Source organism: Aotus nancymaae, unplaced genomic scaffold (genome assembly GCF_030222135.1).
Source record: "Aotus nancymaae isolate 86718 unplaced genomic scaffold, 86718_ANA_hifiasm-v0.15.2.pri h1tg000064l_0, whole genome shotgun sequence".
Classification (NCBI taxonomy): Eukaryota; Metazoa; Chordata; class Mammalia; order Primates; family Aotidae; genus Aotus; species Aotus nancymaae.
This window is the reverse complement of record NW_026988478.1, coordinates 4,389,441-4,408,639: the sequence shown is the minus strand read 5'-3', so window position 1 is coordinate 4,408,639 and position 19,199 is coordinate 4,389,441. Positions and strand designations below refer to the sequence as shown.

The 19,199-nt window shown below is 41.4% G+C and overlaps 2 protein-coding genes and 1 non-coding gene across 5 annotated transcripts in view; 2 read left to right on the top strand and 1 right to left on the bottom strand.

The window, feature by feature from the left end:
* Window positions 1–8,874: 8,874 nt before the first annotated feature.
* WHAMM (WASP homolog associated with actin, golgi membranes and microtubules) overlaps window positions 8,875–19,199 on the top strand; it is an 87,882-nt gene continuing 77,557 nt past the window's right edge. For both annotated transcript variants that reach the window (XM_064366177.1, XM_012449277.3), the window contains exons 1-2: window positions 8,875–8,986; window positions 13,356–13,511. The gene's annotated coding sequence lies outside the window, so the exon portion shown is untranslated. The remainder of the gene's footprint in view (window positions 8,987–13,355; window positions 13,512–19,199) is intronic.
* FSD2 (fibronectin type III and SPRY domain containing 2) overlaps window positions 9,781–19,199 on the bottom strand; it is a 55,816-nt gene continuing 46,397 nt past the window's right edge. The window contains exon 13 of one of the 2 annotated variants that reach the window (XM_012449266.3): window positions 9,781–10,307. In XM_012449266.3, coding sequence (XP_012304689.2) covers window positions 10,271–10,307 — 37 coding nt within the window. In that variant the 3' untranslated portion in view covers window positions 9,781–10,270. Of the gene's footprint in view, window positions 10,308–11,111; window positions 18,037–19,199 lie in introns of those variants that run through there. The other variant, XM_012449258.3, reaches the window with a different exon arrangement.
* On the top strand, window positions 14,667–14,793 carry LOC135270583 (small Cajal body-specific RNA 15). The gene has a single exon (XR_010338739.1). It is a non-coding gene; the product is annotated as a small Cajal body-specific RNA 15 (non-coding RNA).

Sequence of the window (19,199 nt, the reverse complement as noted above, 5' to 3'; positions counted from 1 at the left end):
ATTGCTTATAAAGAAATATCTGAGACTGAGTAATTTATAAAGAAAGGAGGTTTAACTGACTCACAGTTCTGCAGGCTATATAGGAAGCATAGTGACTTCTGCTTCTGGAGAGGCTTCAGGAAACTTCCAGGCATGATGGAAGATGAAGGGAGTGAAGCACTTCTCATGGCCAGAGAATGAGAGGGTGTCACACACTTCTTTCTTTCTTTCTTTTTTTTTTTTTTGGAGACAGACTCTTGCTCTGTCACCCAGGCTGGAGTACAGTGGCCCAATCTCAGCTCACTGCAACCTCTGCCTCCCGTGTTTGGGCAATTCTCCTGCCTCAGCTTCCTGAATAGCTGTGATTACAGGTGCACACCACCATGCCCAGCTAATTTTTGTATTTTTGTAGAGATGGGGCTTCACCATGTTGGCTAGGCAGGTTTCAAACTCCTGACCTCAAGTAATCTGCCCACCTCTGCCTCTCAAAGTGCTGTGATTACAGGCGTGAGCCACCGCGCCCGGCCCCCACTTTTAAACGACCAGATTTCACAGGAACTCACTCACTACTGTGAGGACAGTACCAAGGTAATGACACTGAACCGTTCATGAAGGATCTCCACCCATGATCCAGTCACCTCCCACCAGATCCCGCCTCCAACACTGGGGATTACAATTTGACATGAGATTTGAGTGGGACACAGATCCAAACCTTATCAGTTCTCTTAAGGGAGGTGATAAGAAAGTCATACAGCTATTTAATTGAATGTTTCCTTCTTGGCAGTACCTGAAATAATGGTGCATTTACAACTGATATCATAGATTTGATGAAATATAGTGTTTGCTTTTTCATATCGGCTTGGACAAGATCTAACACATTCTGATTGCTAATACTTTGTTGGTATATGTGTTGCAAATATCTTCTAGTATGTGGCTCATTTTTATTTTTTTTACGGTGCCATTTGGTAATCTAATATCTTAATTTTAATACAGACAAATTTACGAATCTTTTCTCTACTAATTGGCATTTTGTATCTTATTTAAGAACTTTTGGGCCAGGCGCGGTGGCTCATGCCTGTAAATCCCAGTACTTTGGAAGGCCGAGGCGGGCAGATCACCTCAGGTTGGGAGTTCAAGACCAGACTGCCCAACATGAAGAAACCCATCTCTACTAAAAATACAAAATTAGCTGGGCATGGTGGCGCATGCCTGTAATCCCAGCTACTAGGGAGGCTGAGGCAAGAGAATCGCTTGAGCCGGGCGGTGGAGGTTGCGGTAAGCCGAGATCGCACCATTGCACTCCAGCCTGTGCAACTAGAGTGAAACTCCATCTCAAAAAAAAGAACTTGGCTGGGCACAATGGCTCATGCCTGTAACCCCAGCAGCACTTTGGGAGGCCAAAGTGGGCAGATCACTTGAGGTTAGGAGTTCCAGACCAGCCTCGCCAACATGGTGAAACCCCATCTCTACTAAAAGTACAAAAAATTATCCAGGTGTGGTGGTGCACACCTGTAATTGCAGCTACTCGGGAGGCTGAGGCAGGAGAATTGCTTGAACCCAGGAGATGGAGGTTGCAGTGAGCCGAGATCATGCCACTGCACTCCAGCCTGGGTGACAGAGCAAGACTCCAAAAAAAAATAGGAACTTCTCTAGGCGATGTGGTGTGAAATAAGGACCCAGTTTTATTTTTCACTTCAATTTGATAATCAATAGTCCCACCTCTAGTCATTAAATGACTATTCCTTCCCCCCCGATCTCCAATGCCCCCTCTGTCATATCAAGCATCCACATGTGTGGGTCTGTTTCTAGAACCTCTAATTTGTTCTACCACTCATTTTGTTTAATTCTGAACCAATACCAGAGTATCTTAATTACTATAGCTTTGTCATAATGATATAAGAGGTAGAAAGAAATTATTTAGGCAGATAGTGAGGTCAACAAAGTCCTCAGCAGAGCTTCCCTTCTAACAAAAAGCAGTCCAAGAATCATATTTTTCCTAACAAAGAGCAGCCTGAAAAACCAAGCTGCAAACATAAGGAAGCTAGAAGCTTGGAAGGGGGAATGCCGGCAGCTGTGCCAATAGAAAAGGGCTACCTGGGGACCAGGCATATCCAACATGGAGGCGTCATCTTCCCTTTTTTTGTTACCTTGTGTACAGTAATAGAGAAATGGGCAACATGGCGCAGCTCAGGCAGAGAACCTGTCAGCATAATAAAAGATTAGGGTGGGCCAGGTGCAGTGGCTCACGCCTGTAATCCCAGCACTTTGAGAGGCTGAGGTGGGCGGATTGCGAGGTCAGGAGTTCCAGACCAGCCTGACCAACATGGTGAAACCCTGTCTCTACTAAAAACACAAAAATTAACCAGGCATGGTGGTGTGTACCTGTAATCCCAGCTACTCAGGAGGCTGAGGCAAAAGAATCACTTGAACCTGGGAGGCAAAGGTTGCAGTGAGCCAAGATGGGGCCATTGCACTCCAGCAGAGGGAGACCTCCATCTAAAAAAAAAAAAAAATTAGGGTGGTGGCTACCAGAAATTCATGCCCTATGCAAATGGCACACCTGGTATAACCAGTTTTTTGCACTGTATGTAAATCAGACACCACCTATTCACCAGCTCATCTATAAAACCCCCTGCATTTCACTGCAGATCCAGCGACCTATTTTTCCAGGACCCCTCTCTGCAGCAGAGAGCTCTTCTCTTTCTTTCACTATTAAAATTCCACTCTTACTTATATATATATTTTTAAAGATGGTGTTTCACCATGATGGCCAGGCTGGTCTTGAACTCCTGACCTCAGGTGATCCACCCACCTCGGCCTCCCAAAGTGCTAGGATTACAGGCGTGAGCCTGTAAATTCCATTCTTAACTTCACTCTTTGTGTGTCCTTGTTCTTGTTCTCTGTGGCTGTGGGACAACGAACCTTGGAGTTACTCCAGACAATGAGGCTGTTTCAACAAGACTAGATAGTTGATAGAATAAATCTCCCACCTCACTCTTCAAGAGTGTCTTGGCTACTCTTGGCCTCTTGCTCTTTTATTTGCATGTTAGAATCTATCAAGTTTCACAAAAACTTGTTTGATTTTTATAGTAATCAAACATTTCATTTCATATAAAAAGAAGAATTAGGTCACTTACAGTACCTACTCTCATCTTTCCCCCCAAATACATCACATTGTTTTTATTTTTCCTATTGGTCCTTTAGTTACTGATGTATCTACTGTAGATCAGTCTATTGACTTCTATATAGGATGAGGAAATTATCTCCCAACTTATCTGCCCCTCTTTTATCCTCCCAATTGGTTGCATTATTTTAAACTTTATGACCAAGCGTGGTGGCTCATGCCCATAATCACAACACTCTGGGAGGCAGAGGTGGGAGGAACACTTGAGCCTAAGAGTTTGAGACAAGCATTGGCAACACAGAAAGATGTCATCTCTACAAACAATAAAAAAAAATTAGCCAGGTGTGGTGCATGCCTGTAGTCCCAGTTATTTGAGTGGCTGAGGTAGAAGGAGTGCTTGAGCCCAGGAGGTTGAGGCTTCAGTGAGCTGAGATCGAGCCACTGCACTCCAGCCTGGGTGACAGAGCAGGACTCTGTCTCAATCAATCAATAAATCCATAAACAAAACTGTATATGCGGTTTAGTAATTTTAATTGTTTTTTATACTTTATATACAGGTGGATTATAAAATTTTCAAAACCAGTATATATCATTTACAAGATTATATTTTTGTAAATATCATTCACTACAGAACTAAGAAATAAGAATGGACCCAGGACCCATACAGTGAGAAATATAATCCTTTATCACTAAACCTGTGCCACTAAAAGACAACTGCCTCCAGGTCAAACCAAATCTTTTTTTTTTTTTGAGGTGGAGTCTTGCTCTGTCACCCAGGCTGGAGTGCAGTGGTGCAATCTTGGCTGACTGCAACCTCCGCCTCCTGGGTTCAAGCAATTCTCCCTGCCTCAGCCTCACAAGTAGCTGGGATTAGAGGTGCCTGCCACCATATCCAGCTATTTTTTTTTTGGATTTTTAGCAGAGATGGGGTTTTACCATGTTGGTGAGGCTGGTCTCAAACTCCTGACCTCAAGTGATCCGCCTATCTCAGCCTCCTGAAGTGCTGGGATTACAGGCATGAGCCACTGTGCCTGGCCTAATTTTTGTATGTAGACCATCATGTTCTTATAAAACTCTGCTTTCTTTGGTATTTTATTAACCTCTTTATTTGAGAAAATGAAATATATACCATTACCTTTTTTGGTGATGATCATCCAGGTTCTTAATCTTACTCTTTGTTAACTGGAATCTACTTTTTGTTTCAATGCCTTCTTCTGACCCTCTGGAATCCTGTTCAAATGCAGATCCATTATTTTTGGGGCTTGCTGCAAAGATAACATCCTGGAATTTCTTTTCATTGCATTCCTAGGTTGGGTCCTTTTTACTAGGTCACATGTTTCATTCTGCCCAGTGCATATCCTTTTTTTTTTTTTTTTTTTTTTAGAAAAATGTAGAAGTGAAATAAATGTGAGTTCTTGCATCTCTGAAATATCTATTTTACTCTCTCATGTAAAAGAATTTGTCTGGTATAGAATGATAGATGCAAAGAACTTTCTGTTCAGACTTTGAAGGTTCTGCTTCAATATCTTCTTGTATACATTTTTGCTGATGACAGAACAGATGCCAATCCAATTCTCATTCTTGTAAAGGTAACTTCTGTTTTCCTTCTCTGGAAACTTTTAAGCTCTTCCTTTAATCTTTATTCTTCCAAAATCTTGAAGGATTTGTCAGAGGCATTTGAACAAGAGCAACTCCATCTTGAATAGGGACTGAGACCTACTGGGCTGTACTTCTAGGAGGTTAGGCTTTCTAAGTCACAGGATGAGGCAGGAGGTCAGCAAAGACACTAGTCATAAAGATCTTGCTGATAAAACAGGCAGTAAACAAGCCAACTAAAACCCACCGAAACCAAGACGGTGATGAGAGTGACCTATGTTCGTCCCCATGGTTCATTACATACTAATTACAATACATTAGTATACTAGGAGACATTCCCACCAGCACCATGACAGTTTACAAATATTGTGGCAACATCAGGAAGTTATCCTATATGGTCTAAAAGGGGGAGGAACCCTTAGTTCCTGGAATTGCCCACTCCTTTCCTGGAAAACTCCTGAATAATCTACCCTTGTTGAGCATATAATCAAGAAGTAACTGTAAGTATCCTTAGTGGGGCAGCCCAAGCTGCTGCTCTGCCTCTGCAGTAGCCAGCTTTGATTCCTTTGCTTCGTGACAAACTCGCTTTCACTTTGTGAACTGGTCCTGAATTCTTTCTTGTGCAAGAACCAAGAACCCCTTCTTGGGGTCTAGATCGGGACTCCTTTCCAGTAACAGGTTTCTGTGTATGTGTGTGTGTGTTTAAATTTGCTGTGTGTACAAATATGTGTGAGTATATATATATGTGTTTAAAATTTACTATGCTTGGTACATTTTCAACATAAAGACATGTATCTCTGAGTTACCTGACCTATTTGTTCTCCTAGTATTTCTTTTCTTCCATTTTTTTTCTGATTTTTTTTTCTTAACTTCTATTAGGTAGTTAGTAGATATCCTAGCCTTAAAGTAGTTGGTATTGATGGTGTGTGGGTAGAAAAATTTTAATTCCTTTTATAACACTTTAATTCTGATTTAGTAACAAAGGAGTATTTTTCCACAAAAGGAAAACTCTACAAAACAAGTCTTCTTGGAAAGATAAGAAAAACTTATAATGATTATAATGAAGACAAAAAATTGACTCAGAATTCCAATAGAAAAAGTGAATCATTCAGAATTCGACTTTTACTAAATACATACAGATTCCAGCTTTCTCATCCGTGAAGTGAATCCCTACACAGTAAATACCATTTAGAAGGAAAGCTGCAGAATACATAGTGCAGGTCCTCTATTTCACAGTTAGGATGACTCAGCCTCATACAGAAACCTCACTCCATCATCTTCTGCAAAATTAGCACCAAATTCAGGCAGACCAGGTTTTTGTTGCTAAGGAGAACAGTTGCCAGAGAAACACGCGAGAGGGTCAACACTGATAGATAAAGAAAAAGCGTCAATGTCGAGCACTCTGTGTTTATTAGTTTCACCTGCATTCCTAACCCATTTCTCACAGTCTATTATCATTACCTCCCTTTTATTTCTCACATCAGACTCTCAGGACCCATGAAGAATGCTAAGAACAAAATTGTATGTCTTAGTTTAGACTGCTACAACAAAATACCATATACTGGGTGGTTTAAATGACAGACATTTATTTCTCACAGTTCTGGACAGAGAAGTTCAAGATCAAAGTGCTGGCAGATGTGGTTCCTGGTGAGGGTTCTCTTCCTGGTTTCCTGATGGCAAATCAGTAAGTTGTCACAGAGCTAGGATTTGAGCCCAGGCAGTCTGACTGTAAATCCCCAAATCCTAATTCCCTATATTGCCTCAACCAGAGGAAAAATCATTTTGAAACCTGATTAACTGAGTTCAGGAATTGTCACACTTCTATGGACTGGGTATAGAAGTGCTCCAAATATTAATTAAACTGATTCTTTCGGTAACTGCTTATAAGAAGATAAACCAGACAGATAATAAATGTTTATAATAGAAAGACCTAAAAACAAAACTTTGAGGCGTATAGACAGCCAGTTTGAAAGGAGTAATTTCTTGAGTGCTGATCACATGAGACATGCCTCCTTAGAAGCAACCACAAATGATAACTGATCACACTGGCTAAGGATTTAAGAAGTTCCAGTGAGGGCCTAGGGAAGTGGCACTGTCAAATGCTGCTGGTGAATATATATTTGCATTTCTTCTAAAGAGGAAATTTGAAAATATGCATGTAAAGCTTCAAAAAATTTATTCTCTTGAATAAATAAGTTAAACCTGGGTACTAATTCTAAGGAAGTCAAGATGTATGCAAAATTTTATGTACAAGGCTAGTCATTATATTACTTCAAAAATAGATTTACATATATTCTAATTATTAAAAACATGCTAATTATGAAAGAATCCAGAAGACACAAAGATGTCTATAGAAATAAAAACAAAGAACTTAGGATTTTATCTCTTACAACTTGCCATTGTTACAACTGGACACCCCTACCCCTTAGTCACGTGTATGTATCTAATTTGTATTTGTATAACTCATTGCTTTTAAAAATACACTTCTCTTACCTAGTTGCTGATGCTCAAAATACATGCTCGCATCATTTTAAATGAATGCCTAGTATACTACTGTATAAATAGACCATAATTTAACTAGTAAACTTTTTTTTTTTTTTTTAGACAGAGTCTCACTCTGATGCCCAGGCTGGAGTGCAGTGATGTGATCTTGGCTCAGTGTAACCTCTGCCTCCCAGGTTCAAGTGATTCTCTTGCCTCAGCCTCCCAAGTAGCTGGAATTACAGGCACCCACCACCACGCCCAACTAATTTTTGTATTTTTAGTAGAGATGAGGTTTCACCATGTCGGCCAGTCTGGTCTCGAACTCCTGACCTCAGGTGATCCACCTGCCTTGCCCTTCCAAAGTGCTGAGATTACAGGTGCTAACCACCATACCTGGCTAATTTTTGTATTTTTAGTAGAGACAGAGTTTCACCATATTGGCTAGGCTGGTCTTGAATTCCTGAGATCAGACAATCTGCTCCACCTCTGCCTCCCAAAGTGCTGGGATTACAGGCGTGAGCCACTGTGCCCTGCCCCTACCCATCTTTTAAAGGGATACCCCGAATGTCTATGAAAACTTAGATACAACTGAACTAAGTTTGAATCCACTTGTACCACAGTTATTTGTCAACTCTTCATTTGTCTACTTCTTAAGAACTTTGACAACTGTACTGGGTTGGTCAGTGCAGTGTTGCCCCCGAAATTCAAGTCCTTCTTGGGACCTCAAAATGTGACCTTATTGGGAAAGAGGGTCATTGCAGATGTAATTAGTCATGATCAGGTCATACTGGAGTAAGGTAAGCCTTTTACTTAACAAGACCGGTGTCCTTATAAATGACACAGAGACAGAGACACACAAGGAGTATACCATTTGATAACAGGGGAAGAGAATGGAGTAGTACAGCTAAAGCCAAAGAACATCAACGATTGCCGGCTTCCACCACAAGCTAGGAAGAGGCAGGAAGGATTCTATCCAGAGTCTCAGAAGAAGCAAGGCCCCACTGACATCTTAATTTCTGACTCCCCGACTCCAGAAAGTGAGAAAATAGATCTGTTGTTTTAAACTATAAAGTGTGTGGTACTTAGTTATGGCAGCTTCGGAAAACCAACATAATGGCAATTTCAATTTCTACTTTATCTTCCTAGCTCCAAGAGTACCATGTGGATATTAGAGTACAGGATTAGGTAGGCTCAATCCCTTCCATGGTAAAAGAATGGCTGGGCTTCCAGCAGTGGCCAAGAACTGCCAGACGCTTATGAGCGCCTGCTGCGAGATACTTGTACAGTGAATGCTCAATAAAGTGGTGATCATTATAACCGTAAGCTACAGGGCTACACAGATAAACAGTAAGAAACCAAATACGAGGGGCAGCGGGAGCAAAGAGAAACAAGGGCGGCTGAGGAAGGAAGCCTCAATTTCCCGGAGGACATCCGCGGGCAGAGGAGATGTGAGTCTGCAAGCCGTTCTCCCAGACCCCGCTGAGCGAATCCTGCTCTCTCTCCACTTCCTACCACCCTCAGACCCAGCAAAAAGGGTTCCATGCTGGGCTTCCCTGAGTCGAAGCCAACCCTTCTCCTAGGTAACGTCAACCAGGTTCTGAGCCTGCGCGCAGCGCCCCGGCGCATCCGGTTACATCCCGCTGGTGCGTAGGGCGGAACTTCCTCTCCCTTCCAGGAAACGGGAAGGGCTCTTCCGCCGGAAAAAGAGTGGATTTACTACGAAGATGGGACGTTGGAGGGGCCGTAGCCTGCAGTAAGGCCGGTCCTTGGCCACCCGGCGGAGCCGGTGACAGCAGCGCCCTGGTAAGCAGGCAGCCGTATCAGGTTTCAGAGGATGCGGCAGAGAACGGGAGTAGAGGTGAGGGGTTGTATCTGTAGCGGTGTGTATCTTTTGGGGGGTCAGCGCCACCAGCGACGTGGGCCTCATTCCTAGTTCATTGCGCTTACATTTCTCCACCTCGTTTGAAGAACGAGCTTGGTAGACAACGGAGCTGAGGGAAGTATAAATGCGGAAAGGAGAAATATGCACTCACCAGACTAAAGTTTAAGAAAACTTCAGTTTTCGTATAGGCGGTGCTATCTCGTGTCCCTTAAGGGCCTGCGCAAACCCAGACATCCTGAATCGGTGACGCCTCCTGGAGGCAACAGCAGCTGTTGCATTAATTTGAGAACACACACACGGAGTTGGTAATTTTAAGTTTCCTGAATCTGCTGGCAGTCATTTGGTGTCCGAAGCAGAGCAAAGCTATCTTGGTCATCTCCCTCCTTTCAGCTTAAACTGAAGCGTGATGGGGGGAGACAGGCCGTAAGTTATGCAGCTTGTTAATAACAGCGTCGGGAGTGAAAGCGCGATTTCTTTATTTTCAGCCCGGAATTCTTTGTTCTGCACCATAGTGTTTCTTTGCATTGCTAAACAATTCGTCTTTTTTTACGATGTGGATAAGGAGTTGAAAGGAGGAGTGAAGAGAGTAGTAATGTACGTCTATATACAGTATAAATCCATGAAAGGCAACGTCAGTGTGTTAGGATTTAGAGTTGTGTCAATCATCTACATCGTTCATATTGTATAGACGGAGATGACTCTGTCGCTTTTTTTTTTTTTTTTTTTTGAGACATTGTCTCGCTCTGTCGTCTAGGCTGGAGTGCAGTGGCGTGATCTCGGCTCGCTGCAACCCCTGTCTCGCGGGTTTAAGCAGTTCTCTGTCTCAGCTCCCAAGCAGCTGGGATTACAGGTGCGTGCCACCACACCCGGCTAATTTTTGTATTTTTAGTAGAGATGGGGGTTTCACCATCTTGGCCAGCCTGGTCTTGAACTCCTGACCTCGTGATCCACCCAAAGTGCTGGGATTACAGGCGTGAGCCACCGCGCCCAGCCCATGTCGTTTTTGTCATTTACCTTTTAGCGACAGATGTGTAGTAACAATATGTGACGAAGGAACTTTCATTGCCTGTTATGTATATTTACACAGAGCGGCCTGGGGTTCATTGAACAAGCTATGTGCTTGTCCTAGAAAACGGATTCTGTCTTACACTTGGTGCTCGTGTGGCTTAAGTTTCTTGTGCATTATTGCGATCATCTCTCTCATGTTATGAAATGGAAATGTGTTGTAGGACAGTGGCAAGCCTGTGAAGAAAGTAAGTGAGCCTGAGGCCCAGAAAACAATCCATACATTAGCAAATACTGAAAAACTGTTCACATCACATAGTGGGTGTCTTAAGTACTGAGGAACTCATTCAACCAGATATTTATTTTGGGGAAGCCATCAATAGCCTCCTTCTCCTGGGTTCAAGCGATTCTCTGCCTTGGCCTCCTGAGTAGCTGGGATTAGAGGTGTGCGCCACCACACCCGGCTAATTTTTCTGTTTTTGAGAGGAAGTCTCACTCTGTCACCCAGGCTGGAGTGTAGTGGCGCAATCTCGTCTCACTGCGACCTCTGCCCCCTGGGTTCAAGCGATTCTCCTGCTTCAGCCTCCTGAGTAGCTGGGATTACAGGCATGTGCCACCACACCTGGCCTAGTTTTTATATTTTTAGTAGAGACAGGGTCTCACCATGTTGGCCAGGACGGTCTTGAGCTCCTGACCTCAGGTGATTCTCCAGCCTCAGCCTCCCAGAGTGCTGGGATTACAGGCATGAGCTACTGCATCCAGCCCCTATATAAACAATTTTCAAACTTGTTGGTCACAAGACTCAAGTTATTTAGGACTCCAAAGAGCTTTTGTTTATGTGGTTTATATGAAAATAGTTTTGACTTCACAAACCCCCAGAAGGGCTCTCAGAAGCACCCCACAGAGACCACACTTTTAAGAACTGCTTTATGCAAATGTTTCAAAGAAATTTTACATTATGTAGATGAATGATGGCTGTCACAAGTGATTGTGACATGAGCAGAAGTATCACCTTAAAAATGCAACAACAAGCACAGTAGCTTGTATTTTCAGTAGCTGTATATTTCCAGGTACAGAGAACACAAACACATGTCTATTTTTAATTATTTTCTTGTTTTTTTGAGACGACCTCACTGTCACCCAGGCTGGAGTGCAGTGGCACAATCACAGCTTACTGGCAGCCTCTACCTCCTGCGCTCAAGAGCTCCTCTAAGTCAGCCTCCTGAGTAGCTGGGGCCATAGGTGTGTGCTACCACCTGGCTAAAAAAACAACAACAAAAAAGGTTTTTTAGAGATGGGGTCTTTTTTGTTGCTCAGATTGGTTTCAAACTCCTGAGCTTAAGCAATCCTCCCACCTTGGCCTGCTGAAGTGTTGGAATTCCAGGCGTCAGCCACTGTGCCTGACCTGTAATATTTTTCTATGCTTGGAAAGTTTTTTATTAATCAGCTAGGATACTTCTCTACAAAAATAAGCGTATATAACCTGAGATTTAAAATTTTCTCAGCCAAATGTGGTGGTTCACATCTGTAATCTCAGCACTTTGGGAGGACAAGGTGGGTGGATCGCTCGCGGTTAGGGGTTTGAGACCAGCCTGGGCAACAGGGCAACCCCATTTCTACAAAACCACACCCAGCCATTTTGTATTGTTTTTATTCCATTGCTTTTTTTTTTTTTTTTTTAATAGTTTCAGACAGTGGTTCAGACCAGCTGCTAGAGAATCAAGGACTAAGAAGAGAAGACTACCAGTTTAATAGATTTGGTCATGGACAAGCCACAGGCAGTTTCTCTTCTCACTCTCTTGGCCAGTTATCTCTTGCTCACTTCCCTGCCAGTAGCTAGCAGCATGTTACAGCCTCTATATTCCATTCCCTTTTCTCTCTCTTCCAGAACTAAGACGAGTTTTCAGTGGTTAACTGTACAGAAACATACCCACTACTGAGTTTATAATAAATAGGTAAATGGTGTTTAAAATGCCTTATGTAGAAATCTTTGGTAGATAGTTGTATGTGGTTATTTTTGGGAAGGTGGCTTGAGGTCCTTTGAAGGGCTGGGAACATGTATTTCTTTCTTTTGCATGTTGAATGTGTCCATGCCTGCATGTGTACTCTACACGTTCAGAGAAACATGTCCATTAATGAACTATAGAATGATCCCTTTATTTCCAATTTAAAATAATGGAGCATAGGATCCCACTGTTTGAAAATTTTAGCCATCCATCACTTTATAAGAAAAGGATGAGATTTCAGTAACAAGGGGTTTGTTTATCTGATTTCCACCCTACAGATAATATATACATTTGGCCAAAGTGTTGTTTGGGGGAGATGGGCTGTTGTTAGGTACTGAGCTATAATTCTGTGTTGCTTTGTGTCACTTCAGAAAATGACTTTTAAAGATACTTGACATTTGAAAAGGAGTGACCTTTTAAGTCCCTAATTCGACATTACCTTTATAGCATATAATTTATTCCATAAAGTTTTAGATCCTGAAACTAGCAGAAAGCCAAATATTCTTGTTGTGCTATAAATATAGGATTGACATTTAAGCTTACTCAGTAGTCAAGGTGGTAGCTTTCACTCACCAGCCTCCAGGGCATATGAACCAAATTTATGATTTCAAACATTTAAAACATGTGTTGAAGATCTTTGGGCTCTCTTAAGTATTGTCTGGTTATGATACATATTAAATGTATCAAAGGTCTCTTGCAGTGACGGGAAGAGCATTTTAAACCACATCTTTCCCACTCCCAGATTCTTCTGTGCCCTCTCCCACTCTTCCTAGATTAGAAATCACCATGGAGCACTGTTAGTAATGGAACTGTGTATCAGATCTTTCAGGTGTATTGGGACAGAAGAAAGGTTGATATTTCAGGTTCTTTTTTTTTGAGGTGGAGTTTCATTCTTGTCGCCCAGACTGGAGTGCAATGGCGCAATCTCAGCTCACTGCAATCTCTGCCTCCCTGTTTCAAGTGATTCTCAGCTTTCCAAGTAGCTGGGATTACAGGCACCTGCCACCATGCCCGGTTAATTTCTGTATTTTTAGTAGAAACAGGGTTTCATCATGTTGGCTAGGCTGGTCTCGAACTCCTGACCTCAGGTGATCTGCCCGTCTTGGCCTCCCAAAGTGTTGGGGTTACAGGCATGAGCCACCGTGACCAGTAGGTTTATATTTTAAATGTTTCCTTCTACTCCCCAAGCACACACAAATCTGAAAGCTGCTTTGCGTTCTAATAAAGAGGCTTTTCCACTGATTTGGAAGATAATTTGATGTCTCTTTTCTCTTTGCAGGTATATAAGCTCCCTGAAATCACAAAGTAGTTATTTCCATGTTCAGATCATTCAGAGATTATGAAGGCACACACCCTGCCATTAATTTGCTTATAGTCAAATGGAGCAGACACAAGTCAATGATTGCAGTATAGCCACTTAAGTAATCTAAAAGAGGTGAGTGTGGTTCTTAACCTCTGCTGGGAGGGGGAGGAATAAGGCAGTGTTTTCAAGAGGTGATTTTGGAGCTATACAGGCATTAGGTAGACAAGGAAGGGGAGGTCCATTCTGGGTGCCTAGGACTCTGACTGGTTTATAAATTGTAAATGGTACAAAAAACAGTGTTGAGTATCTTATACCTTTCTCCAGAGTACTGTTCTTACTTTTAGATAGTACTTCTTGTTTTTTCCTTCTCTCTCCCTGTCCCTATCACCTTTAAATTAAATGAATGTTTGGAAGGAAGTAGAAGGGTAAGAATCTTTCCAGGTGGCAGAATAATAGATCGGTTTACCAAGAGTAATGTGTATATCCAGTAAAGCTGTCTCTAAAATGCGCTTCTGCATTACTGTAGTGCATGGTTGGGAAATCTCAGTTTTGTTGGTTGTGTACTTTCCCAGTGAATGGATTATATTCCTTCCTCCAATCTCGTCTGTTTGAATTTAAGAGCATCTCTTAAATTCCTCTCAAGCAAGAGACCTAACATTTAGACTTTGGAATGAGAGTGGGAGAGACAGCAAGATTAGAATCCAAGTTCATACTACCAAAACATTTTTATTGGCTATGTCTGAGTGACTACATGTTGTTTGGATCAGCTGCAAGCTAATTTGTAACATTTCAAATAAATAATAGTTTAATTCCTCCAGGATTTGAGTAGGGTGAAAATAGAACTGAAAACCATGATTCTGTCACAGTCTGGGAAAATGAAGAAAAAGCAATCAATTAGTGAGTGGGCTTAATCTTTTTTTTTTTTCTGGAACTGGCGATAGCAGAAAACAAGCAGTGAAGTAGACAGACATGATATACTTGACAAGAACAGCACCTGTTCAGTAGCAACTCTAAAATAATTACTGAGGGGCAGTTGCTGTGCCCAGGTGATAGTCATACTCCTTCCAGAGAACTTCCTGATGACAGAAAAGATGCTGGCCAGCTGAGGTCTTCTTTCCAAATAACAAAGTCTTCTCTTGCATTTAGATTAATTAACCATTGTTTACAGTGAAACAAGCATAAGTACAGAGTTAATCTCTTATAGCTTGAAGTTACAAATGATCTTTACTTGAGTATCTTGACATGTTAAGGGACAGTGTTTTAAAAGGTGGACTTGGCTGTATTCTTCTGGAGACTAAGAAAATAGAGTCTTTGAAGTCAAGCTGACTCTGCTGTTAGCCTCCTAAATGAAAAGGTAGATAGAACAGGTCTTGTTTGCAAAATAAATTCAAGACCTACTTATCTACCAACAGCAATTATATGCTTTCCATTGTCTTTCTATAGAAAATAGGAATAGTAAATTTATGGATGAGAAAACTAGAGAAAGACATAGTGAATATGTGAGAATCTTGCTCTACTAATTGATAGGAAACTGACTAGAAATTGGAGAAGTTGTTTTGGTAAGTTGAGGAGAGGACGTTTCTTATAGTGCAGTCTGGTAGCTGAACCTTCTTGCATCAAGACCAATGTAGTCTTATTTACAGAATGCCACATCCCAGTGAATTATGCTGTGGACAGCATCCAGTGTGTAAGTTGTGGAAAATGATGATTTTAACAGATTTTGGAGGATGAGAAGTATTAAGAAAAAGGCCCCACTGCCCATGCATTTGCTCTGCTTTTTACTTTTGACCAAGTATACACTTCAAAAATATCTTATTAGATGTATACAAGTGATTGTGTGTCACTTGAATCAGCAGGAAGTCAATTATTAAACACACTTTGCTAAATAAAAGTTTAATTTTACCAGAAACCAGTGTCATTTTAGATTGCAAATCTCAAACCAACTTTCCAATTCTGTCTTATAAGGGTGCCTTAAGCTCTGAATATTAAACCCATGTTAGTTTACACCAAGATACTGTGCTGGTTTTACATGTTCTTTTTCCCCTTTGTTAAGGTGGGGAGGCCACAGCTTATGTGAATGACTTTCTCAGGAGTTATAAACTGATACAGATAAAGCTAAGAAAAAAGATTTTGATATCTTTTAATTGTCCAGGATTAGGGATTGTGGCTAGTGGTCTAAGTTTTTAAAAAAATCTTTTTTTTTTGCTTTGTTTTTTAACAGATTTATCAGCAGGTTGCAGGTGAACATGGCCTTGAGGTAAATCATGCCCCTTGTTGGAATATAGTTTCAGTTGATTGCTCATAATATTTTAAGGAATTGGAAGGTTTTTTTAACAAAAATACAAAAGTTTTGTTTGGTTCCGTTCTAGATTTTTTTCTTCTAAATAAATGAGAAAGATGTTTCAACAAAGGTTCTTTATGCTGAATAATTGTGATTCTTGAGGTTGCTAATCTGCTTTGTTTAAGTGGATTTTAAATGTCCGACAATTCTAGACAGTTTTTTCTTGGTCAAATAAAAATTTAAAAATGTATAGGTGTTGAGTTTTTAATCCATTTCTCCATGTTCATATTAACATGTGAAGTATTCCATAAAGCCTGTTAGAACCCTGAATTCAAACTTGCCTTCTCTGCGATATCCTGTTTCTTACTTGGTGATTTCTATTTCAGTAGCTGAGAACATTTTTGAATATACATATATGTATCTTTTAATTGTTTATAACTGGAACCATTTCTGTGATTACATCTATTGTCCCTTATTTTAGAGTAAACAGTCCAGCTTGGCAGGACAGGGTGTGTGTGTGTGTGTGTGTGTGTGTGTGTGTAACGAGCTATTAAATTGTCATTGTGAGTTGTTAATTCAGGAATCTGAGCTGCCATTTATACCAGTAGGCAGAGTTAAGTAGGAGTTGAGAATCTTTCAGTTTGTCAGACTTCGCATGTGCTGGAAAACATCAGAGGCTTTTTTTTTTTTTTTTGAGACGGAGTTTCGTCCTTGTTACCCAGGCTCGAGTGCAATGGTATGATCTTGGCTCACTGCAGCCTCTGCCTCCTGGGTTCAAACAATTCTTCTCTCTTAGCCTTCCCAGTAGCTGGGATTACAGGTGCCTGCTACCATGCCCAGCTAATTTATTGTATTTTTAGTGGACACGGGGTTTCGCCAGAAAACATCAGAGTTTTAAAGCAAAAGGTTTTTTTTTTTGAACACACAACCTTAAATGATGAGATTAGGGCATATCTGGGTTTAGAGGCATTTGTGGGGCAAGATACTGAATTGTAATTGCTTCACAAATGGAATGATTTTGCAGTTTCACTCACAAGCTTTGAAAATGCTGTGTGTGCAGAGCTTAAGTTGCAACTGGAAACTTGAACGGGAGAACCAGGAATGGAGCTGATGAAGTTGGCCACTGAGGTCACAGAATGGCCTCGGGGCAGTGAGACAGGACGCCTGAAAGCTGCCTAGAGATCACTTCCTTCCCATCCTCAGCTTTGCCCTTTGGTGGGCTGTTGATTTCTTTAAAAAAAAAAAAAAATGTTGTGCACGTGTTAATATGCCACAGATGCCCTTCTGTTCTTTCACGCTGCCTCCATTCTAGGTTTTTTCCCATTTGTTGGCCATAGGTCCTTTGCCGTAGTTTTGAAAGAGCCCTGCCATCCTTCAGATGGACAGCAGTTAGAAGCCAAAGAGCAGTGGCTAAGGAAGATACTCTTTTATTTAACTAATACTTGGTGACAGCTGTTATGTGTTAGCCCTTGGGGATCTAGTGATAAACAAAACAGACACTGTCCCTGCCTTCATGGAATTAGGTATTATAGAGGTAATTTCAAAATTAAAGAGTGGTGCATACCGTGTAGGAGTGGAACAGGGTGTCATAAAGAGTACACAGTGGGAGGGACCTCACCACAGTGCTGCTCACTGTTGGGAAAACGAGAGTAGAAGACGTTGAGAAGGCCACACAGCTTCCCTGGTTCTCTGCAGACAGCCTCTCACCTTCTAAAGTATATACTTGGCTGACTCATGAAATGCATGAGTGTACTGGCGCTGCTAGGGCCATTAAGACTTCCCCCTCCTCTCCCAAGCTCTCTAGGTCTCAGAAACTCAAGATATTTTGCATATATACAAATATGGTTTGACAACCTGAAAGACTTTTGAGTTCATTTAGTTTGAGCCTTTATGTTACAGCTAGGCCTGCTAATGACCATCTGAGCATCACTCGAGTAGCAGCACACTGGACTAGAATCTAGGTTGGGTGAAATGAGCGCCAGCACACCATTCTGTCAGATAATAACATGAGCCATAAATTATGCTGGGCACATGGTGCTTGAATGCCAAGTTCAGCCAGCTAAGGCATGAGTGGCTGTGAGAGGGGTAGGCTTGGAAGATAGGAAACTGGACATCAGAATGTTCTAATAGAAAGTGACATGTTTTGGCATTGAAATGCCATTATGTATCTTTAGACACCCAGGCTTTTCCAAAGAAAAACAGGGATGCACAAATTTGTGAAGCTGACAACTAAATGTGTATAGATGCTGAGAAAGGTCCACGTTGAAAAATGACAACTTTGAATTTTCATAGTCTAATAGAATGCCAATCTTCTTTGGAGGAACTGTTATTCTTATATCTGGAGTTGTTCTGTTGTGTAGAAATTCATACTTATGCCTGAAAATTAAATTTGACATAATAAAGTTTCAGAAATTCTATAGATTTTAATATGGAACATTTCATATTAATTTAATTTATTGTCCTATGATTTTGTTATTTTCTAGTATTAAATGACTACCAAAGTAACAGGCCATTTCCGAAACTATACTCTCTAAACTATCTCTTTTCTAAAATTTGTCCTAAGAAAGATTTTCTTTTCTTTTTCTTTTCTTTTTTTTTTTTTTGAGATGGAATCTTGCTGTGTCACCCAGGCTGGAGTGCGGTACTGCGATCTCGGCTCACTGCAACCACTGCCTCCCAGGTTCAGGCAATTCTCCTGCCTCAGCCTCCTGAGTAGCTGGGACTGCAGGCACACACTGCCACGCCTGGCGGATTTTTTTGTATGGTTAGTAAAGATGGGGTTTCACTGTGTTGCTCAGGCTGGTTTTTAACTCTTGAGCTCAGACGATCTGCCCTCCTCAGCCTCCCAAAGTGCTGTGATTACAGGCATAGCCACCATGCCCAGCCAAAACGTTCTCAAACATCATTTTTTCTCGAGCAACCTCTTAACCTAAGAAACTTAACCCACAGCATCATGAACTCTCTTGTATCTAAACTAGAGTAGAAATAGAACATGTTTTTAAGATTTGGATTAGACATTTGAAACAGAACCTTGTGATTTTCCATGTGATAAAATGGGCCTCTTGGTATAAGCTCTTCTATGCACAATTACTCCGGTTCTTAAACTTTCAAATTGAGTGAGGAGCCAGTGAGCTTGTCACCGATCAGTATTTTATTACTATCCATGCTCTGCATCCTGTGTACTTTGAAAAATGGCAGAAACCAAAACCTGGCACAGGAATTTCCTAACCCTGCTATCTACAGATATTTGAAGAGCTCTGTGTGTTAACATACAAGTCTAGGCTACTGTGATGAACACTTGGATACTATCTAAATGTGTCAGAGCAAGCCAGCCTGTCTTTAGCCCATTTCACCTTGTCTTAACTAAGCAGCTGCCAGAAGCTATATTGAGTCCTTCTACTTTCTCTCCCACCACCAATGGAGTCTAATACTATGAGCCAAAAAATAGGAGTCTGCTGGGAGACCTTATCCTAGGATACTTTACCTTCATTCTCCACTTGTAACACGTGTGTGCACACACACCGCTACATCTGCAGGAA